Source organism: Maniola jurtina, chromosome 14, assembly GCF_905333055.1.
Source record: "Maniola jurtina chromosome 14, ilManJurt1.1, whole genome shotgun sequence".
In the NCBI taxonomy this organism is placed as follows: domain Eukaryota; kingdom Metazoa; phylum Arthropoda; class Insecta; order Lepidoptera; family Nymphalidae; genus Maniola; species Maniola jurtina.
Genome location: NC_060042.1, coordinates 1,121,186 through 1,141,246, shown reverse-complemented (window position 1 = coordinate 1,141,246; position 20,061 = coordinate 1,121,186). Strand labels below are relative to the sequence as shown.

The following is a 20,061-nucleotide window of genomic DNA, read 5'->3' as shown; positions in this document are numbered from 1 at the left end:
AGAAATCAGTGAAAGTTTAATTGTAATCGGGAAGGCTCTGCGTTTGTCTAGCGCAACTATCAGGATTTGCAATTCGATGATGCTTTTGTAGTTTGTCTACCTACGCTAAGCTAGGGTTGCCTCTACAAGTTGCATGCTACTAAAAGAATATACTTACTAAGTATACACAAGTGTAAATTAAAAATTTATAACACCCCCGACAAGTGAAGGTTACAGTAATAACTAGAAAAGAGCTGATAACTTTCAAACGGCTGAACCGATTTTCTTGAATTATGGCTAAGAACACTCTCGATCAAGCCACCTTTCAAACAAAAAAAAACTAAATTAAAATCGGTTCATTAGTTTAGGAGCTACGATGCTACAGACAGATACACAGATACACAGACACACAGATACACACGTCAAACTTATAACACCCCTCTTTTTTGGTCGGGAGTTAAAAAGAAATGTCGCTAACTAGTCAAATCAGCAACTTACTTTATCAAACGTCCAAATGCGCGCTTAGCATGTGATTTTGTATGAGACAGTGAACAAGTGACGTCATGAACATTTGACGTTCTTTTCGAAGTTTTGACTTTTTTAGGCGTGTTGAACATTTCGAGATATGGAAAGGCCAAATCCTAAAATGGGAAACCAAATCCAAATCCCAATTGCAAAATCCAATACTTATTCAAACCGAGCAATCGTTTGCTATGCACAATCTGAGATTCGTTTCCTCTTTTTCTTACCAAGCAAGCGTTCGGCAGTGTGAAAAAGATGAAGCAAATTTAGATTGGGCAGTTTCTAGAAGGAAAGTATTTTACATTGAAACAAAATTACACTAGGAATTTTATTAATATAAGGTCTTGTCTTGGCAGACTTCACACATTTTTGAGAACATTATGGAGAACTCTCAGGTATGCAGGTTTCCTCGCGATGGTTTCCTTCACCATTAAAGGAAGTGACATTTCACTGCTTAAGTGTCAAAACTCAAAATAATTTATTCAAATTAGGTACTATTGTACACCTTCTCATACTCAGAATTGTTAGATTTGTAAGATGATTAGTGGTGACAATTAATGACGTAAACTTAAAACTAAGGCCACGAGGGTTTAAAACGCGCCCAAGTCTGAGAAGACCCCACAACACACTCAGCCGAGTAAAATCAAATGTCTACTATGCGTATATCATTATTCCAAAACAAAAGTGTCAGCCCTATGCCTACGCTCGAGTTTGGCGAAACTTGATTCCGAAAATGCAAAACAGACTTTTCATTAAAAGCCTTTGATTAAAGGCCTTTCGCTTCAAACTGCTGTATCCATCGCGAATGATCATTTACAACAAGCCTTTTTTTATTATAAAAAACTGGAGAATTAACAAGGAATGTTTGATGTTTTAATTTTTAGGAAAGTTCTTGTTTATTACCCGACCAGCTGATGCCCATTGCCCAGGACTTCATCCGCGTGAAATTAGATTTTTAAAAATCTTTTGCTCTCACGCCTGTGTACAAAATAAAAAGCCGAAAAGAAATATACATACAAAAAAGTAAATTAACTTACATACACGTTACATAAATACATATTTGTACCGGGCGGAGGATTACACCCCGGCAGGGGAGACCAAACGGCCGGGGGTCAGGGCTACTATCCTAGCCAGCTTCTATTATTATTTATTACGTTTATTACATTGAAGGATTAAACTAACGGATGAGATTTCCGGCGTCACTAAATTGTGGACTATTATCAATTCCAGATCACCATGTCACAGAACTGCAAGACCACATACACGGCGGCGACAACACGCGACGCCAACAACAACACGCTGTACCATGGCGCCGCGACGCCGGGCTACGGCGGGCGGGGCTACACGCCGCCCAGCGTCAAGAGTAACGGCAACTATCAGGTACACTTCCCTCTTCACATTCTGCACAATTCTAGATCACCATGTCACAGATCTGTAATACCACATACAGTCCGACAAGGCTCTTTTGCCGTGTGGCCAAAATCGGAATGGTGCACTTGTTGATAGTTCGCTGTGTCGGCATAAAGCGACAACTGCGCCCTCACTCGAGTGCCAAAAGAGCCTTGTCGGACTGTACACGGCGGCGACAACACGTGACATCAACAACAACACACTGTATAAAATGGCGTGGCGTGTAGCCACGCCCGCCGTTCACAATTCAATTATGTTGGGGTTCCAAACATTTGTACCAATTTTTAGCTCTATATGCGAATTATTGTAACCTTGAATGACTATTTTGACCGGACTATAATATAATAATTTCTGTCCCATAGTGAAAATGAGCTTTATCGTGCAAAATTAAAAATTTCCTACAGATTTTTTTAAAAAAAACCTCAATTAAGGCGCACGAAGGGCATATTCTATTAAATAGATCAAAATTGGATAGACCCAAAAAAACTTCCTTTCTGCCCACCATCTCACCAATATAATCATCTTATCATCTTATTTACTTTTGAGGTAATGCTCAAACTTGATACACATTGCATTACACGCCACTGTTGTACAAGCATCACAATCAAGGGTAATCAAAAGCCTTTCTCCGCTTCCATAAACGACAAAATTGCCTCTCTCGATCTTAATGGTGCCTTCTCGATCCAATTTACATCAGTTTCGGAATTCTTTTGACCATTTCATTATAGATGCCAATTTGGACTTATTCGAATGGGATTCCTCTCTCTTATTTTCTAAGTAAAAACTGTTTTTACATAATAATATGGTCATTCGTGGAGGTTCAAACTAAAATATAAAAAAGTCGACCAAGAGAGTAGTAGGTAATAGGTACGAGTATATTCCTTGAATACGACTGTCCTGCCAAAAAACGATATGAAAAGTAAAATTTTCACATTTTAAAATGGTGCCATACAATCGCCTTATTTAATTTTTTTTAAAGATTAATAGCAAGTTTCCATCGGGATGATGAAAGGATTCTAAAGATACACATCTGCATGTCACACACGGGCTAGCGCGGGGGCTGTGCGGGTGTACTGGGTGTCCCCACCCCGATTGCCATCTCAACCTGTCGCGTACTATAATCATCCGCAGCTTATATTATGATGACCCATATTTCGGACACTGAAATATTTAACCTCAGTAAACAAACAAAAATGTAACTCCCATTCAAAGCGAAATAAAAGTTTGGCGCGAGAACCACAATCATCATTTAGCCGAGAGCAAAAAAAGAAACGAAGAACGTAGGTAACAGAATTAGGTGGGTGCTCGGTTATTAGTGAGGTTTACTGTGTGGAGGAGGTTCGGAGTACCCTAATGACCGCAGCCTGCTTTGAACGGGAGCCAAGGTGGAAAGAGACCAATATAATTCTTTTTTTAATCCCTCACTTGTAGGTTGGCCATCATACACAGGTAAAAAAGGCAACTAATGTAAAAAAACCAGTGAATTAAAATAAAACATTATGAATACTATAATATCCGAAACAAGCGCATTTATGTAAAATCTTCTACACTAATAACTAAAATAAGTTTAAATTTGGCATTTAGTGTTTCTATTGACTGTTTCTTAAATGGACTATGCAAGAAAACCCGCTCCCTCGTCCCTTAATTCAGCTTCCCTTACACGACCTTCGTTTCAGTATATACCAAAATCAATTTCCCCAATTAGCCCCTGGCCCGTGCAAAGAATCTTACCCGGAAATCATTTATAAACAACGCTTACAACTACGCCAGGTCGGCTGTTAAAAAATAGGTAAGCTTAGTGCTTATGCGATAAGAAAGCTTAAAATCACTTAGCGGGCGATGGAGAGAGCTATGCTTGGAATTTCTTTAGGTGATCAAATCATAAATGAAGAGACCAATAGGGACCAGAGTAACCAACATAGCTCAAGGGGTTGCGAAACTGAAGTAGCAATGGACAGGTCCACGCAGGGAGCCGCTGGGGTCAGGCGACGCAAGATCATGGCGTGTTGAAGTTCCTATGTACCTATGTCCAGTAGTGGACCTATGTCCAGTAGTGGACCTATGTCCAGTGGTGGACCTCTGTCGGTTGATAATAATGAACATGAAGGCTTACGCCCTATATACGATAGTAGCAAGGGCGTCCAATTGAAATAGGTTCTCGGTTTCAGTTTCAATATCGCCGTGATAAATGTAAAACCAAATTCCTAAACTGACCTGTCGTATTTATTTTCGTTTTGAGGTTTTATTGTCAAAATATTATTCTAAAGCCTCTAAAATCCCACAAAGGATTTATGTCAAAGGACAGGCCTTTGATATTTCCAAAAGCCTATTTGAATACAGAATTTTTTGATGGAAAAATAGAAAATCCCCGTAAATAAAATCCGTACAATTTACACTACGTACGGTTACGAACTAAAAGGTACTAAACCTCTAAAGCTCTAGGGTCACAGGGTGGAGTGAAATCCGAAGGGTCGTGGGTTCGTTCTCGACCGATAACACTATTGTTGAAACCCCAATTAGCGCTACCATATCCGATCCTCAGCCTTTCTTATCCAGCCACTTCCCCCGGCCTTCTTTATATAAGGTCCATATTCTTCAACTTGCTAGTTGAAAAGCTTGGGCTATGTCAGTACTATGACCTTGATTCTTCAATGGGTCTCTTTATTTCGAAATAAAACGAAAAAATGACACTGACTGACTGATCACAGTTCAAACTTCTGGACGTATCAGGCTGTGCATGCAGATAGCCATTACGTAGCCATCCGCTCAGAAAGGATTTTTGAAAATTCAACCCCTAAGGCGGTAAAATAGGGGTTTAAAATTTGTTTAGTCTACGCAGATGAAGTCGCGGGCATTAGCTAGCAGATATTCTTTGAAAAACAATCATCATGGTCGCCCGACACACATGCAAGCATTTTTAAAAAGAGCACAGCCAAAAAGTTTTTGCTTTCTCAACTAAATTGCCGTTTTCTGGCCTATTTTCCAACTGCCGCTGAAAAATGCGGGCAATTCGAGTTTTCTCTTCAACATATAAAATTGTCACGCCAAGAAAACTGGCTTTCAGCTTTTTTTCTATTTTCTAATTGGGCCTCGTTAGATGCTTCGGGTTCTAGTCAGGTATCTCAGATATGTCGCAACTTGCAGCCGGAACGAAAGTGAACAACTCTGAAATCTTTTATAAACGAAAATTTTCTTTTTATTTTCTGTGAACATTTTCAATTTACAGTATTTAGTATACTTTTGACGACCCAAAAGATTGACCGATTTTGATGAAAGGTACAGAGTCAGCTAACATCCCGGGGATGGACATAGGCTACTTTTTATCCTGGAAAATTAAAGAGTTCCCAAGGGATTCTAAAAAGCCTATACTTACGTTTATGCAGAGGTAGCTTGCATCCCGGAAATTGACATTGACAACTTTTTATCCCGGAAAATAAATGGTTCAAATGGGATTCTTAAACCCCATATCTTTAACCAATTTATACTTAATTGGTACAGAGGTAGCTTGCATCCCGGAAATTGACATAGGCAACTTTTTATACTCGCACACGAAGGGCTCATACTTGACGCTTTGTTTTTCATGGGGGCTATTTTGAATTTTTTATTATTTATTGTTGTAGCGGTAATAGAAACCTACCCAGTAACCTACGCATTTTGTGAAAATTTCTACTCTCTACCGACGAGATACACCCCGCTGACAGATGTACGGACGAACAGCGGAGGCTTAGTAATAGGCTCCTGTTGGCACCCTTCGGGTACGAAACTCTGAAAAAGATGGCTTGCAATATTTCTATCGCATATTTGACGAGGCCCATAGAATGTAGGCATTATTAGTATTTTGCGTAAAGACCTATTTATAGGTTACCTACAGTGTACATGCCCACATTATAATGATCAGTTATAAAGTATTTAGGTATGTTATCATACATTGTTAGATCGATCTAACCACGCGTGTGTTATTTTGCAGCAAGTGACAGCGAAAGTGTTATTCGGCAGCGTCACCGCGATCAATGACCTCAAGCAGCAGAAGACCGGGCGGGACGAGCGGCGGACGCACTAGCGACCTCTTGTGACAGGTGACAAACACGTCTACTTAGAAGTTCCTTCGTAATGAAATAGGTGACGCCACTCGCAATTATCAGATTACGTAGTAATGAACTTTCTCGCTAGATGGCAATGTATGTTTTACGACGTAGCTTAACAAATTACAGAACACATCGTGTTTACACATTAGCGTGTAGCACACAAGTACAAAAGTATTTTACTAGATGGCGCTATCAATAATTTTTAGTTCTACCGTTCGACATTAGAGGGCGATTTCAATAAAAGTTGTGTTCAAAGTTTTTCGGACTATCATCGTGACCAAACCATCCACACTATAATATTATATCCTCTCATCAGTGAGATAGGGTTTAGGACTTGGGCCATAGTCCGCCACGCTGGCCAGTACGGATTGCCAGAATTCTCTCACCTTTGAGAACATTATGTAGAACTTTCAGACATGCAGGTTTCCTCACGATGTTTTATTCCTCGTACAATCAATTCACATAATACTGAAACGTTACAGGTTTAACCCGGGATGGAACCTCCAACCTTCCGAATATGACACGGACCTCTAACCACTATAGGCATAGAAAGCTCTGTTATAAGGCCCGGTATCCACCTAAGGGGAGAGGAGAGATGTATTCAGGTCGATCAATCAGATTCATGATAGGTGACGCGAAAAAATTATCACGTCACCTTTTAAAAATCTCATTGGTTGACTGTACACATCTTCTCTCCGTATAGGTAGATATCAGGCCTAAAGTTTTCCTATAACTTTTTCGATAACATTTTGTTTTGTATTTTTTGCAGATTATGATTGTGATAAGAAGAAATGATGGAAGCTAAGGTGTGATCTCGGAAGACAGAGTTATATTATTCATAAAAAATATATTTTTTGTATTAATTTTTAGATTTAGTTGAAATACTCGAATATTTTATGAAATAAAATTTAATAAATAATTTTATAAGTCAATTTTTTTATTGTTTAAGTCTAATTTTCCACAAGAATTACATCTAAGTATTTTCACACTTTTCTATTCAGTTATTATTAGTAAAACTGTTTTAGTATTTACTTATTTAATTCCTATCAGAATTTTTACTCACCATCACTTACCATCAGGTGAGATCGCAGTCAAGGCTTAACTTTTATTGGAATTAAAAAAAATTAACGTCTAATTCGATATTTGGTTTTGAGTCAACGTTCTACACCAATTATTATCAAAATTTAGTCTACGAGCTAGAGACCTGTGACACGCAGACAGACAGACAGACGGAACAGACAGCAGACCTAAGCATTAATAAGGCTCCGTTTTTACGAGTACTTTTTGGGTATAGAATCCTAAAAACGTTCATTTACACGCGCCAAGGGACACTTTTATTTTTCTCTTCGCGTCTCGGCTAAAATATGCATAAAGGTGCTTAGTTAGCATCACTCTTGTACCTAGCTATTGGTAAGTATTGTGTCATGTATAATTCGTCACTTTGAATTAGGCTAGGGTCGTCACGTACAAATTGCAATGGGCCTTGGAACTGCCATAATAGTTAAACCGACGATATTTTAAGAGGTCAGCATGCTAGATTTGATTGCTATGTCTTCATGTACCCTACCTACCTCGTTTTTATCATCATATCTGCTTGTGGAGGTCCACTATTGAACTTAGACTTTTGTCAGTGGGTGCCACCACAAAGAGTCCTCAGCGGGTTCCGTACCTATCTGAAAGGTGCTAACGGAACCCTACTACTAAAGTCTCCGCTGTTAGTCCGCCCGTCCGTCCGTCTGTCCGTCAGCAGGCTGTATCTCGTGAACCATAATAGGTAGAGAAGTAAAATTTTCACAGATTGTGTATTTCTATTGCTGCTATAACAACAAATAAAGAGAATTCCAAAATGACCGCCATGTGCAACAATGCATTGTAGCCAATTAGTGAGCAAACTTCAACCAATCAGAGGTGATTGCGATCGTGACATTGTAGTTTTCTATCGAGCTGCAGGATAGAAACCTCTCATTGCAACGTATGGCATCTTTCCTATAAGTGTACCTAACTGTTCTTTAATTACAGTTAGGCAGTTAGATATTACTTATTAGCCAGTAGGTAGGCTGAAGACTGCTGAACTGTACCTGTGTCGCGCATCCACACTCCACGGGGATCCTCGTGTCCTCAATACCTCCCAATAGATAGGTAGGTAGGTATCAGGCAGGTCTATACTAATCTTATGGTCTATTCAATCCAAGCAATATTTAAAATGTATTAGATTTTGAACTTCGAAGAGCTTTATGAGATGTATCTCAAGAAGTTATCTTGATACATCATACAGCTGCTGTAGTCAGTAGGTATTATTTTATGTATTTAATACAGGTCTCTTCTATCTACTTAATGTTGTTTGCACATTACGTCATACTCGCCATAAGTTTCCCAGTTCTATATACGACGCAAAATTAAACCTAAACAGTAATTCCAGGGGGGTGATTCGCTAACATGATAGCCACCGGGCTCATTTGACATTGGTTGGCTCTACATTAATGCTTCGCTGAGAGATATCAAAATATTTTTTCGCCAAAAACCTTGAATGGATTAAAAATAAATGACAAATGAGCTCGGTGTTTATCATTCAATGCTAGACACTGAGTTAGCGAATCAGGATCATAAACCAGATTTGTTTTAGATTCTTACTTATCAGTACTGGTACCGTCAACGCATTAATTTTTTGAATTTATTTTTAGTGACACTTAATTTTGCGGTTCTTGTGGCAATATGTGTTCCTTGTAGCAACATTAATTAGTTCAATGGTTGACCATTTGGATTAAATAAAACTCCTTACCTATTTAGTAAGATTCGTACAGATAAAAGTGTATTTACCTGTTACACGTAGACTGTAAATTTTTGGCAGTTTTTTATTGATTGTTTACAAAACATGTCTGATACAAAATAATTACTAGAATCTGTATAATTTATTAATTTATTAATACACATTGCCATATAAAAACGATGTGACCTGAAAGTCATGAAATTACGCAGTGAAAGGTGATTTTGCGGCTTTTGTTCCTATTACGGCTCTTGCGGCAATGTGCGATCAACTTACACGGTAGTTTCAATCTAAACACGAAATGACACAAAAACATGACACAATGACAGTAATTGTGAATCTGTGATTGTGTTTTTTGCCGCGGTTTGCGCGGGTCTTTAACCGGGGCTCGAAATCGCTTACGTCCGCTCCGAGAATGGATATCTCATGATTGAGCCTTCGGCGGACGCGGCCATTCACACCGAACGGTCATTTTCTTCCGTAGGTACTTATACTAATATCATAAAAGCGAATGTGTGTCTGTCTGTCTGTCTGCTAGCTTTTCACGGCCCAACAGTTTAACTGATTTTGATGAAATTTCGTACAGAGTTAGCTTACATCCCGGGGAAGGATTACATAAGCTACTTTATATCCCAGAAAATCAAAGAGATCTTCTCAAGAATCAAAGAAAATGGATTCTTTAAGGTCCATTCGTTTAACCGACTTATATTAAGTTTGGTACAGAGGTAGCTAGCATCCCGGAAATTGACATAGGTAACTTTTTATGCCGGAAAATCAAAGAGTTCCCACGGGATTTTTAAAAACCAAATCCACGCGGACGGAGTCGCGAGCACCATCTTTAAATAACCTTTGTTTTACATCTTTATGGACGGTAGGTTTGCGCTTGGATGCACATTCATCCACAGTCCACTGTGGATGAATGTGTCTCGTGGAGAGTGGTGTATGCCCGTGAGGACTGCCGGTGGAACGTATGTACGAGGACCTCCGCTCCGTGCCTCCCCAGGTGCGGTGATATCCATGAGGATTTCCCCACGAAAAAAAGGTTTTCTAATGTTACATTCGCAAACAAAAAACCAATCGTCGTTCTTGTAAGCTCGTTCGCTTCGGTGTAAGCAGCGGTCAAGAAAGCTCATTTCGCTACAAAACAAGCAACTTCTCGAGATCATCGTTCGGACCGAGGTCTCATAACTGTACTCTTGCGTCTTGTCTCCCGATGTTACGTAACTAGTCCCAACCCGACTGCCCTCAACATACCACGCAGTATCAGGGACAAAGTACACGAAAAAAAATATAAAAAAAATTGCATCGCTACATCATAAAACACCACGTGCAACTAACGAACGTCATAAAATACGCAGGAACAGTTACGTTCGAAATTCAAAACCAGTTCCTCTTTTTTTATACACGAGATCAGTGACTCTTTACCAACAGTGCTCATCTGAATTTTGCGAAGGGGAAAAGTATAATATTTACTTTTGAGCTCATAATTAATAGCTTTTTTGGAAAATAGCACATTATTGAACTAGTGTCATAATGTCTTTATAGCTGTTATTGGATTACCACAATGGAAGTTTTCAGGTCAGTTACTTTTTTGTTTACTTTTCATGAAAGAATAGAAGGTACCCGATGTCGGTACTTTAAAAATCCCGTGGGAACACGTTTTTTGCCAGGATACAATCTCTGTACCCGTAATAATCGTTTATTTTTTGTTTATACGGATGGGCCGTGAAAAGCTAACAGACAGACAGACAGACCCATTTTTATTTCCCTCATTGTTATGATTAGACCTTGAGTTTTTAATGAGACCTTCGCTTATTTTATTTTTAAGCTTTGTATGCCATGTAAGCCTTTGTAGCTTAATGGTTATAAAGGCTAAACAAAAATGGGTGTAGGTTCAAATCTTACGGTGTTCTTTGTCTCAAACAAGATGGAACCCACTAGCGTGTACCCTAATGGGGGATGTTACACTATTAATTATTATTATCACGCGAGGAAATTTTGAGGGTATTGACTTTGCCATTATCACATTCTATTATCTATCATGTTCGAACTTCGATTTAAAAATAGTACGGTCTACTTACCTATCTAACTCTGAAGATTCATTTCAATAATTTGCCGTTTGTCGTAAAAATCCTGGGCCCATGGAGTCTCGTAAGCATTCACCGCGGTTAATTCTTCAGCTGGACTTCTATCAATTTTTTACGCAGAGGATCAGCCTGGCTGTTTAGCGTGGAAATGTAGACAGTATTCTCGAAATTACATGGCCATGAATCGCACAGTAATTTAGTTAAAGTTATTATTATAACATTTTCTTTAAATCAATACTTAAGCTTATTTTTTAATTTTTACAGAAACAAAGGAATTCTTATACTTCTAACAATACTTATTTATAATACCTATGGAAATTCGACAGCTTCAAATGAAACTAAGATCGAAAATACAACCCACAACTGTCCATTTACAAAAATAATTGAAGATATTTTCAAAATTAGCAACAAAACCAGTGCAGCAAATTGGAAAGACAAAAAAACTGATAATCCAATTAATTCCACCAATAGTTTATTGAACACTGATAGAAACATCAGTCAAACAATTCAAGATGAACTAGTGAACGATATTATTGCATCTATTAAAAGAATAGCTAACCTGACTATCAGTGAGAGTAAACTGGATGAAGCCATAATATTAAATGTGCCTCACAAAAACAACACTAAAACAACTACAGATAAGAAAGTAAATACGATTATAAGTGGTTTAGAAGACAAAATAGATGTATCAAATCCATCAACTCCTAAAAACAATGACAAATATAAAATGGATGATCCAATCGAATTTGAAAACCCAACGAAACCAGAAATTGAAAAACCATCAACACCAAGTCAAGATAGACCTAATTACGTAGAAATACTAACAGTAGAGCCTAATAATACAAGCGTGAACAAATCTTCTAGCATTTTTGAAGTGTTAAAGAATATAATGCCAATGCTAAATGCTTCTGTGACTAAAGACTTGCACAGTATTACAATTATTGAAAGGAATCAGAATAAAAACCACTCGTTTTCTGAAACTAAAAACATATCCACAATCATAGTCAAGTATTGTGATAAAGAAAACTTAACTAAAGTTAACTTAACTGAAACAAAACAGCCTGAAGAGGATGTGAAAGGTATTCCTCTGCAAGAGGACTATGATGATTATAAAGGAGATGATTATTTCTATTTTGATGATAGTGTTCAAGATAAAATGACAAACATTACTATAGAAAGTCGCAAAGATGTACTGGAGGCGGCTGAATATGGAATGATGAAGATGCATGAGCTGTATAGTGTTTTGGAGCCAAAATTATATTCAATGGGTGAGTTTCTTTCTAGTTTTCTGATGAAAGTTAATTTACATACTATAACAGAGGTTAATGTCGCATTAAAAGGTAATTTTACGGTCAATAAAATTAGGGTGAGGGCTTTATTTTATCCTTAATCTCATATAATAATGACAAAAAGACGATTCAGGCTTACATGTAAATGAAAAACTCTCACATAGAACAGGAACACATTATAATTATTATTATCAGCATAATACAAAGCTACTACAGCAGGTAGTTAACTCCAAAAAATCTTTGTAACAAAATCGATACGTCCAGCTGTACAACAGATGGTTAAAATAACATTAAAACGTGAGATTTTGCATGTAGATTTACTCTATAAGGGAGAGAGAAGGGGAAGAGAGAATGGAAAGGTCACGACCCTCAGCAATGAGGACGAGATAGAAAGTGTTCCTTATCTCTGTTGTCCTTGGTTCCAGGTCTAGTGTTAGACGAGAAGGACCCAGCCCGCTACGTGGCAGCATTCAACGCGCCTTCTGAAGACATATCCCGCTACGCCAAATACGGCTATGCCTCACTCCAAGCCGCTTCCAAGCTGAAGGAGCTTATAAGGTAAGTTGCTAAAATGGGCTTTAAAATTGGAAAACAGACAAAAATAAGTACAAAACTTTATCGCTTGATTGGTTAATATTGAAATAAGAGCCGTTTTCCTTAGATTGCTTAAAAGATAAATAAATCGGAGAAGCTTTCTTGAAGGAACGCATAAGCGACGCAATGACCTTCGGGGGTTAGGTTTTTCACTCGTGCCATGATATTTGACATGGACACATAATGTTAAAATGACGCTTCAGAATGCATTTTTCACGCATTATACTTAGGTATTTGTCAAAAATTGTATCGTCGCGTCGCTAAATAACTTATCGACAGATTACAAATAGAATTACTAATTTCGACCGCTAGTCAAACGGTATGTCTGTAGCTAGATGGTCATAAAAGGTAAGTCTCTAAAAAGGGTTATAAAATTGCACCTAGCGGTAAATCTTGCTGATATTATAGCTCTTTAATGCACATCAATGTGGATCGGTAAGTGGATTATTTTTAGTCTTGAACGCTTGAAAGGGCACCTTGTAACGGTGTCCCAACTTCATCTAAGCTTTTATGGAGACTTTCCATGAAGAAACGTTTAATTGACTCGTCGATGCATAATCCGGTGTTTGACAAGTAATCAAATCAGTATCTTTTTATCAAGTGTCAAAACACGCGCTTAGCATGCGAGCTTCTATGAAATACCTACTTGCATGTGATTTTTAACAATGATTTGACGTGCTTTTTTAGGTTAATCGATAATTTAAAATGGTTATAACAGTTAAAACTAACAAAGGACGTGGATTTTACGTATTTTGGAAGAGACTCTATTTAAGTTCCTAAGAAATAATTTATTTTTGACATAGGCAAATACCGTATTTCTTATACTTATTCCGTTTTTAGGGTTCCGTACCTCAAAAGGAAAAATGGAACCCTTATAGGATCACTTTGTTGTTTGTCTGTCTGTCTGTCCGTCCGTCCGTCCCTCGTGTCTGTCATGAAACCTATAGGGCACTTCCCGTTGACCTAGAATCATGAAATTTGGCAGGACGGTAGATATTATAGTACAAGTACAGGAATAAATCTGAAAACCGCGAATTTGTGGTTACATCATTTAAAAAAAATGTGTTTCAATTTTCAAAGTAAGATAACTGTACCAAGTGGGGTGTCATATTATGAAAGGGATTTACCTGTACATTCTAAAACAGATTTTTATTAATTTTTATGTATAATAGTTTTTGATTTATCGTGCAAAATGTAGGAAAAAATATCCGAATACGGAACCCTCAGTGCGCGAGTCTGACTCGCACTTGGCTGGTTTTTACCTATTAGAACAACATTCCAATCTAATATTACTATACTTAACACTTTATAGAATTAGAAGTTTACATAATATAGTTACAACCCGAGTTTCTTGCTGGTTCTTCTCGGTAGGAAAGGCATTCCGAATCAGTGGTAGATGCTTTTGACGATTCAAAAGAACTTGTAAAAGTCTAATTGAATAAAAATATTTTGAATTTGAATAGGAAAGTTAATAAGCATAGCCTCTTATTTAAATGAGCGATCAGAGACACTCAGCAAGCAATGGAGAGAACTGTGTTTGAAGTTTCTCCGTGATCAAATCAGAAATTAAGAGATCCGTAGGAGAGCCAGAGTAACCGAGATAGCTCAAAGGGTTGTGACTTGTGAAGAAGTGGCAATGGACAGGGCACATAAATTAATCCTAACAATAATGGCCTCAAAATAAAACCCGTGTTTAATGATTATGTGATTTACATTATGTTATAATTTATAAGCCAATCTTATCTTCTAATACTAAGTAGGTATAACCATTTATAAATGACATCCTCAGTACTTAACCTTACTAAGTATTAAGCTATTTACATATTTATAAGTAGCATCCTCTCAATACAACTTAATACAGCCTCATATTGAGTATGTAATTATAAATTCAAATGATTCTTTGGACAGGAAAGCGTTAAGCCGGCGGGCCCGAATGCCCTAGGCAAGTAGGTCAAGCTGAACATCTTATACCCATCAAATGTCATATGACGAAATCTTCACTAAAAATTGTCGCACTCAAACTTCCAAGGTTTGCGATGCATTGGATGGTTCAAAGGTACCTACTTGTAATAATATCTAAGTATCTACTTACTGGAAAAAATATTGCTTTACTTAGGTACTTAGCTTTTGCCCACAATTTAATCTAATTTAATTGATTTTGATTTAGGGGTTTCAATCGCCTTGGAGCTGTTTTTTTTTTCAATACAAAATTATACTTATATTTTGTTATATAATTTCACTATCCTCTGGGAATTTTGAAAAATCCAGCCTTATTCCTTATCTAGGTATAGATACCATAAAGGGAACCTCTGTACAAAATTTCAGCTTTTAGTCTAAGGATTTGGGTGTGTCAAACAGTGAGTAGGTAGGTAAGCAAGGACTATTCTTTTAATAATACTCTTGAGCTACCCATACTTTTTTTACGTGAGGAAAATCTGTCATAGATACCACTAGCCACGGGGAGCACAGTGGTAATGTCGGACTCCTACCGACTAAAAACCTCACGAAGTTCCATGTCAACGCTGACGACGGAGCACAAGAGACCGGCAACACTTCGTTACTCCGTCAGCGGATGTCCGCCGCAGCAGACCCACCGCTGGGTCACTACGTGCCCCCAAACACCGTTAGAGGTCTGCCGGGACCACCGCACGCTATCATCCACAGGTCCTCCCGAGGGCTAGGGTTCGCGGGAAGGGCAATACCCTCACCACCTTCCCCATCCTCAACATCTCCCTCGGCCGTCACCCAAATGGACAGACGAGACCGGTGGGGCAGCCAGCCATACTAGGTATGGCTGGCTGCCCCACCGGTCTTAGCTTAGCACAAGAGCTTAATTATCCTAGATCATTGTAAAGGGAGAGCGAGGTTCGTGCATAGTTCTAAAGAAGCTAAAGATAGGTACCTCTAGCTTCTTTACCTCCTCGAAGACATCTGAATGTGTGGACACAACATCACAATGTCAAGCAACTGAATCAATTTAATTAAATCACGCAAAAACTGAAACCATTATGAAATGTAAATGAACATTTTAATTTCACACCACATCAAAATGTTTGCGACACCGCCGCATCAGTAGACAGGGGTAAAGAAATAGTCATTAAGGAGTACAAATGAAATATTTCATTGCAAATCAAAGTGGATCATTAATGCAAATGTCGATGTTGATAAGTGTTAGCAAATGGAAAGGAAGATAAATTAAATCCAAAAAACCTGATACCCAGAATGAGGAAGAATAGGAAAAGTCCGCTAAGTTAATCGAACACACCATAACAAGTGTAAATTAAAAAATAACACCCCCGACAAGTGAAGGTTACAGTAACTAAAAAAGAGCTGATAACTTTTAAACGGCAGGACCGATTTTCTTGGATTATAGCTAAGAACACTCTCGATCAAGCCACCTTTCAAACAGAAAAACTAAATTAAAATCGGTTCATTAGTTTAGGAGCTACGATGCCACAGACAGATACACAGATACACACGTCAAACTCATAACACCCCTCTTTTTGAGTCGGGGGTTAAAAACGCGAGAAGATGATGAATAGGAGAGACAAAGAACCAAAGAAACGCAGCTGTCTTCCTGAAGCAATACCTCGTGCAATACCGGAAAGCCGTGAGCGGAGACATCGAAGAGTGGAGGAGCTTTTTAGTCCGTACGTCACTGCGAAACGCCTGCAGTGGAGTCGAGCATACCAGATGGTATCCATGAGGATTTTCCTCAACCACATTAAAAAATGTCTTGATAAGTTAATTAAGTAAGTACTAGCTGAGGTCCGCGACTTCGCGTAAATTTAGGTTCTTTAACCTGTGGGAACTCTTTGATTATCCGGGATAAAAAGAGTTTATGTCACTCTCCAGGTCTTCATCTATATCCATATAAAAACTCACGCCGATCCCTTTCTGCGTTGCGGAGGGGTTGAGGGATAAACCAATAAACCAGTAGACTAACACACTTTTGAATTTTAATAAAATATGGTATGAGTAGTGATTATAATGGGTATCACTCACGATCTTTAATATCTCTATCCTCAAGATAGTTTTAGCTCTAAAATAAACTGTGAATTCGTAACGTGTCTTCCAAAGCGACAATGGCCACTAAGAATGACCATTGTATGCTCGCAATGTCACGTTGCGCAAGTGACAATGAAATACCGAAATGTATACTAGGCGCACGATGAAATGGCACCCTATCAACATTCTGAGCAGTTTCCTCTCAGTGTCAATGCGATAAAAAATCGGTCAAGTGCGAGTCGGACTCGCCCACGAAGGATTCCGTACCATCGTCCAAGAACTAACACTTAATTTTTTTTTACTTTCATGGCAGCCATTTTGAAATTTTTAGTATTTGTTGTTTTAGCGGCAATAAAAATACACATTGTGGAAAAATTTCAATTCTCTACCTATTACGGTTCATGAGATACAGCCCGCTGGCAGACAGACGGATGGACAGCGGAGTCTTAGTAATAGGCTCCCGTGACCTTTAATTCAATTCAATTCAATTTATTTATTTGCTTGTTATTGTCAAAAATTTACCTACATAGCTATTGTACCTACGTTTTTTAATTTATAGAGTAGCGCTTGGCTGCAATCAGACCTGCTAACAAGTGATGATGATACCGTTATAATTAGGTACATACCTACATGAAAATAATAAAATATTTAGACATCCTCGACAATTTCCTTACTTCATAAACTGTAACAGACATGAACTGCAATAAACATAAGATCTAAATCTGGTAAAGATTTGGAAAATCCAACTGCCGGCGAGACAGTGTCTCAATATGGCCACTCAGGCGTAGAAACGTCTTGATTTCCTCACCGAACTGAAATTAGGTACTGACTTGGATTTTACGTGGATTTTATCGAGTTGAAGCCTTTCTAAACTATGCTATGTTACTATATCCTTTTACAAGTCTTTCCTTAGTTATATAAAGTTTATAAAGTAATCTAGTCATAAAGTGATATTTTCCATTCCATTCCATCAGCATGTATGCGTCCACTGCTGGACATAGGTATTTTTAAGAGCGCGCCACCAAACATGGTCCTTCGCCGTCCTCATCCACCCACTCTCCGCCACCTTCTTCACGTCATCGGTCCAGCGGGCTGGGGGTCGTCCCACACTGCATTTACCAGTACGCGGTATCCGCTCCAGAATATATCTGCCCCATCGGTCTTTGGTTCTGCGACAGACATGACCTGTTCAGTGATATTTACTTACCTAAATATGTCTGTCCGTCTGTTTGTCTGTCCTTTACTTTTTTATGCCCCATCCGTTTTCTGATTTTGACCAAAAGTACAGAGACAGCTTGCATCTTGGAGATGAAGGCTGCTTTTTATCCCGGAAAATCAGAGTTTCCACAGACTTTATAAAACTTATATCCACGCGTCCGAATGTTACAGTAGATTAGAGTAGATTTTAAAATTTTTAGCAGAATCACAATTGATTTTATTAATTAAATCTTTAGTTTTTACTAACAATAATTGATTATGAATTCCAGTTTAATGCTTCATTATCAAAAGATCTTTGGTTAAAGTCTCAATCAGTATTGAGACTAGGTAGAAAGGTCCAAAGAAATGAAGACATAGTCCACGTAATATGATGTTATGCCAAATTTGGCAAATGCCATTACCATTTACCTATACCCGGTACGTAAACGAAAGATATTTTGTACATATATAGAGCGTTGAACGAGTTTTCGCTTTCTCCAGGGAAAGTGGAGGCGCGGGCGGAAACTAGATTATGCAGTGAACAGGAAATAGGCTATTTTGATTTAAATAAGTAGGTATAACAGTTACATAATAGGATATGACGAATTTATATTTACGTCCGGTGCTGTCCAAAAATCTTTACCGTTCGGTATGGGCGGTTTGAAGCGCAGTGTGGGACGACCTCCAGCCCGCTGGACCGATAACCTGAAGAAGGTGGCGGGGAGCGGGTGGATGAGGAAGGCGGAGGACCGTGTTTGGTGGCGCGCTCTTGGAAAGGCCTATGTCCAGCGGTGGACGCATACAGGCTGATGGAATGGAATGGAATGGTATGGGTGCCTCCACAAAAGGCGAAGAGAATCTTGACTTCTTTAACCATTAGCCCTCTCTGTTTTGAACAATCTCCTGACTCTTTGCAATGGTCAACAATATCTATGTACTACTCTAACAACGGAGAGAAGTTTATATAGGGCTATTCAGCTGCCTTCGCGCGTTACTTTGCCACCAAGTTCATTCGACATTGATTCATCATCATCATGATCAACCCATTTCCGCCCCACTACTGAGTACGGGTCTCCTCTCAGAATGAGAAGGGTTTAGGCCATAGTCTGCCACGCTGGCCCAATGCGGATTGGCAGACTTCACACACCTTTGAGAACATGGAGAACTCTCAGGCATGCAGGTTTCCTCACGATGTTTTCCTTCACCGTTAAAGCAAGTGATATTTAATTGCTTAAAAGTTAGTGGTGCGTGCCAGGATCGAACCCCCGACCTCCGATTAGAAGGCGGACGTTCTATAACCACTAGGCTATCACAGCTTTTACTAGGCTATCACAGCTTTTTGATTGGTTCTAAGTATATTGATTGCTGCTTCATTGAGCGATATAAAATATTTTTTGTTAGAAAACCTTCAGTAAATCCATACTTAATATTATAAATGCGAAAGTGTATCTGTCTGTCTGTCTGTCTGCTACCTTTTCACGGCCCAATAGTTTAACCGATTCTGACGAAATTTGGTACAGGGTTAGCTTATATCATGACGGACATAGGATAATTTTTATCCCGGAAAATCAAAGAGTTTCCACGGGATTCCCAAAAACCCATCCGCTTAACCGATTTGTATGAAATTTGGTACCGAGGTAGCTTGCGTCTCTGTAATTGAAATAGGCACTATCCCGGAAAATCAAACAGTTCCCACGGGATCTTTAAATACCTAAATCCACGCGGACAAAGTCGCGGGCATCGTCTAGTTAAAAATAAATGTCAAACAAGTTCGGTTGCTATCATTCAGTGTTAGACACCGAGTTAGCGAATCAGTAGGCTGGACGGTAATATACTATTGCAGATACAGTAAAATTAATTAAGTTAATATTATAAGACATTAGCAAGGCCAATTCAACGTTCCCTCACTATAACTACAAGAACAATTAGACAATTTAGTTTAACTCAGACAATATAAATCTCATCAAACGAGTGCAAAAACCACTAAGGATTGTATTATACTTATTATCTCATTCATTTGGACTGTTTTAGGTCAGATGTCGTATCTTTAAACTCTCACGTTTATTCATTAACATTAACCTATAACAATCTTTTTGTTTATGAAGTCATTTAAAGCTTCATACTGT

General features: G+C 38.5%; 1 protein-coding gene across 5 annotated transcripts in view; it reads left to right on the top strand.

Annotated features, from left to right (window-relative positions):
- The window catches only part of LOC123871786, a 46,880-nt gene extending 39,952 nt beyond the window's left edge, over positions 1-6,928 (top strand). For all 5 annotated transcript variants that reach the window (XM_045915730.1, XM_045915728.1, XM_045915729.1 and 2 more), the window contains 3 exons: positions 1,732-1,881; positions 5,879-5,987; positions 6,766-6,928. In XM_045915730.1, coding sequence (XP_045771686.1) covers positions 1,738-1,881; positions 5,879-5,971 — 237 coding nt within the window. In that variant the 5' untranslated portion in view covers positions 1,732-1,737 and the 3' untranslated portion in view covers positions 5,972-5,987; positions 6,766-6,928. The remainder of the gene's footprint in view (positions 1-1,731; positions 1,882-5,878; positions 5,988-6,765) is intronic.
- Positions 6,929-20,061: the final 13,133 nt, after the last annotated feature.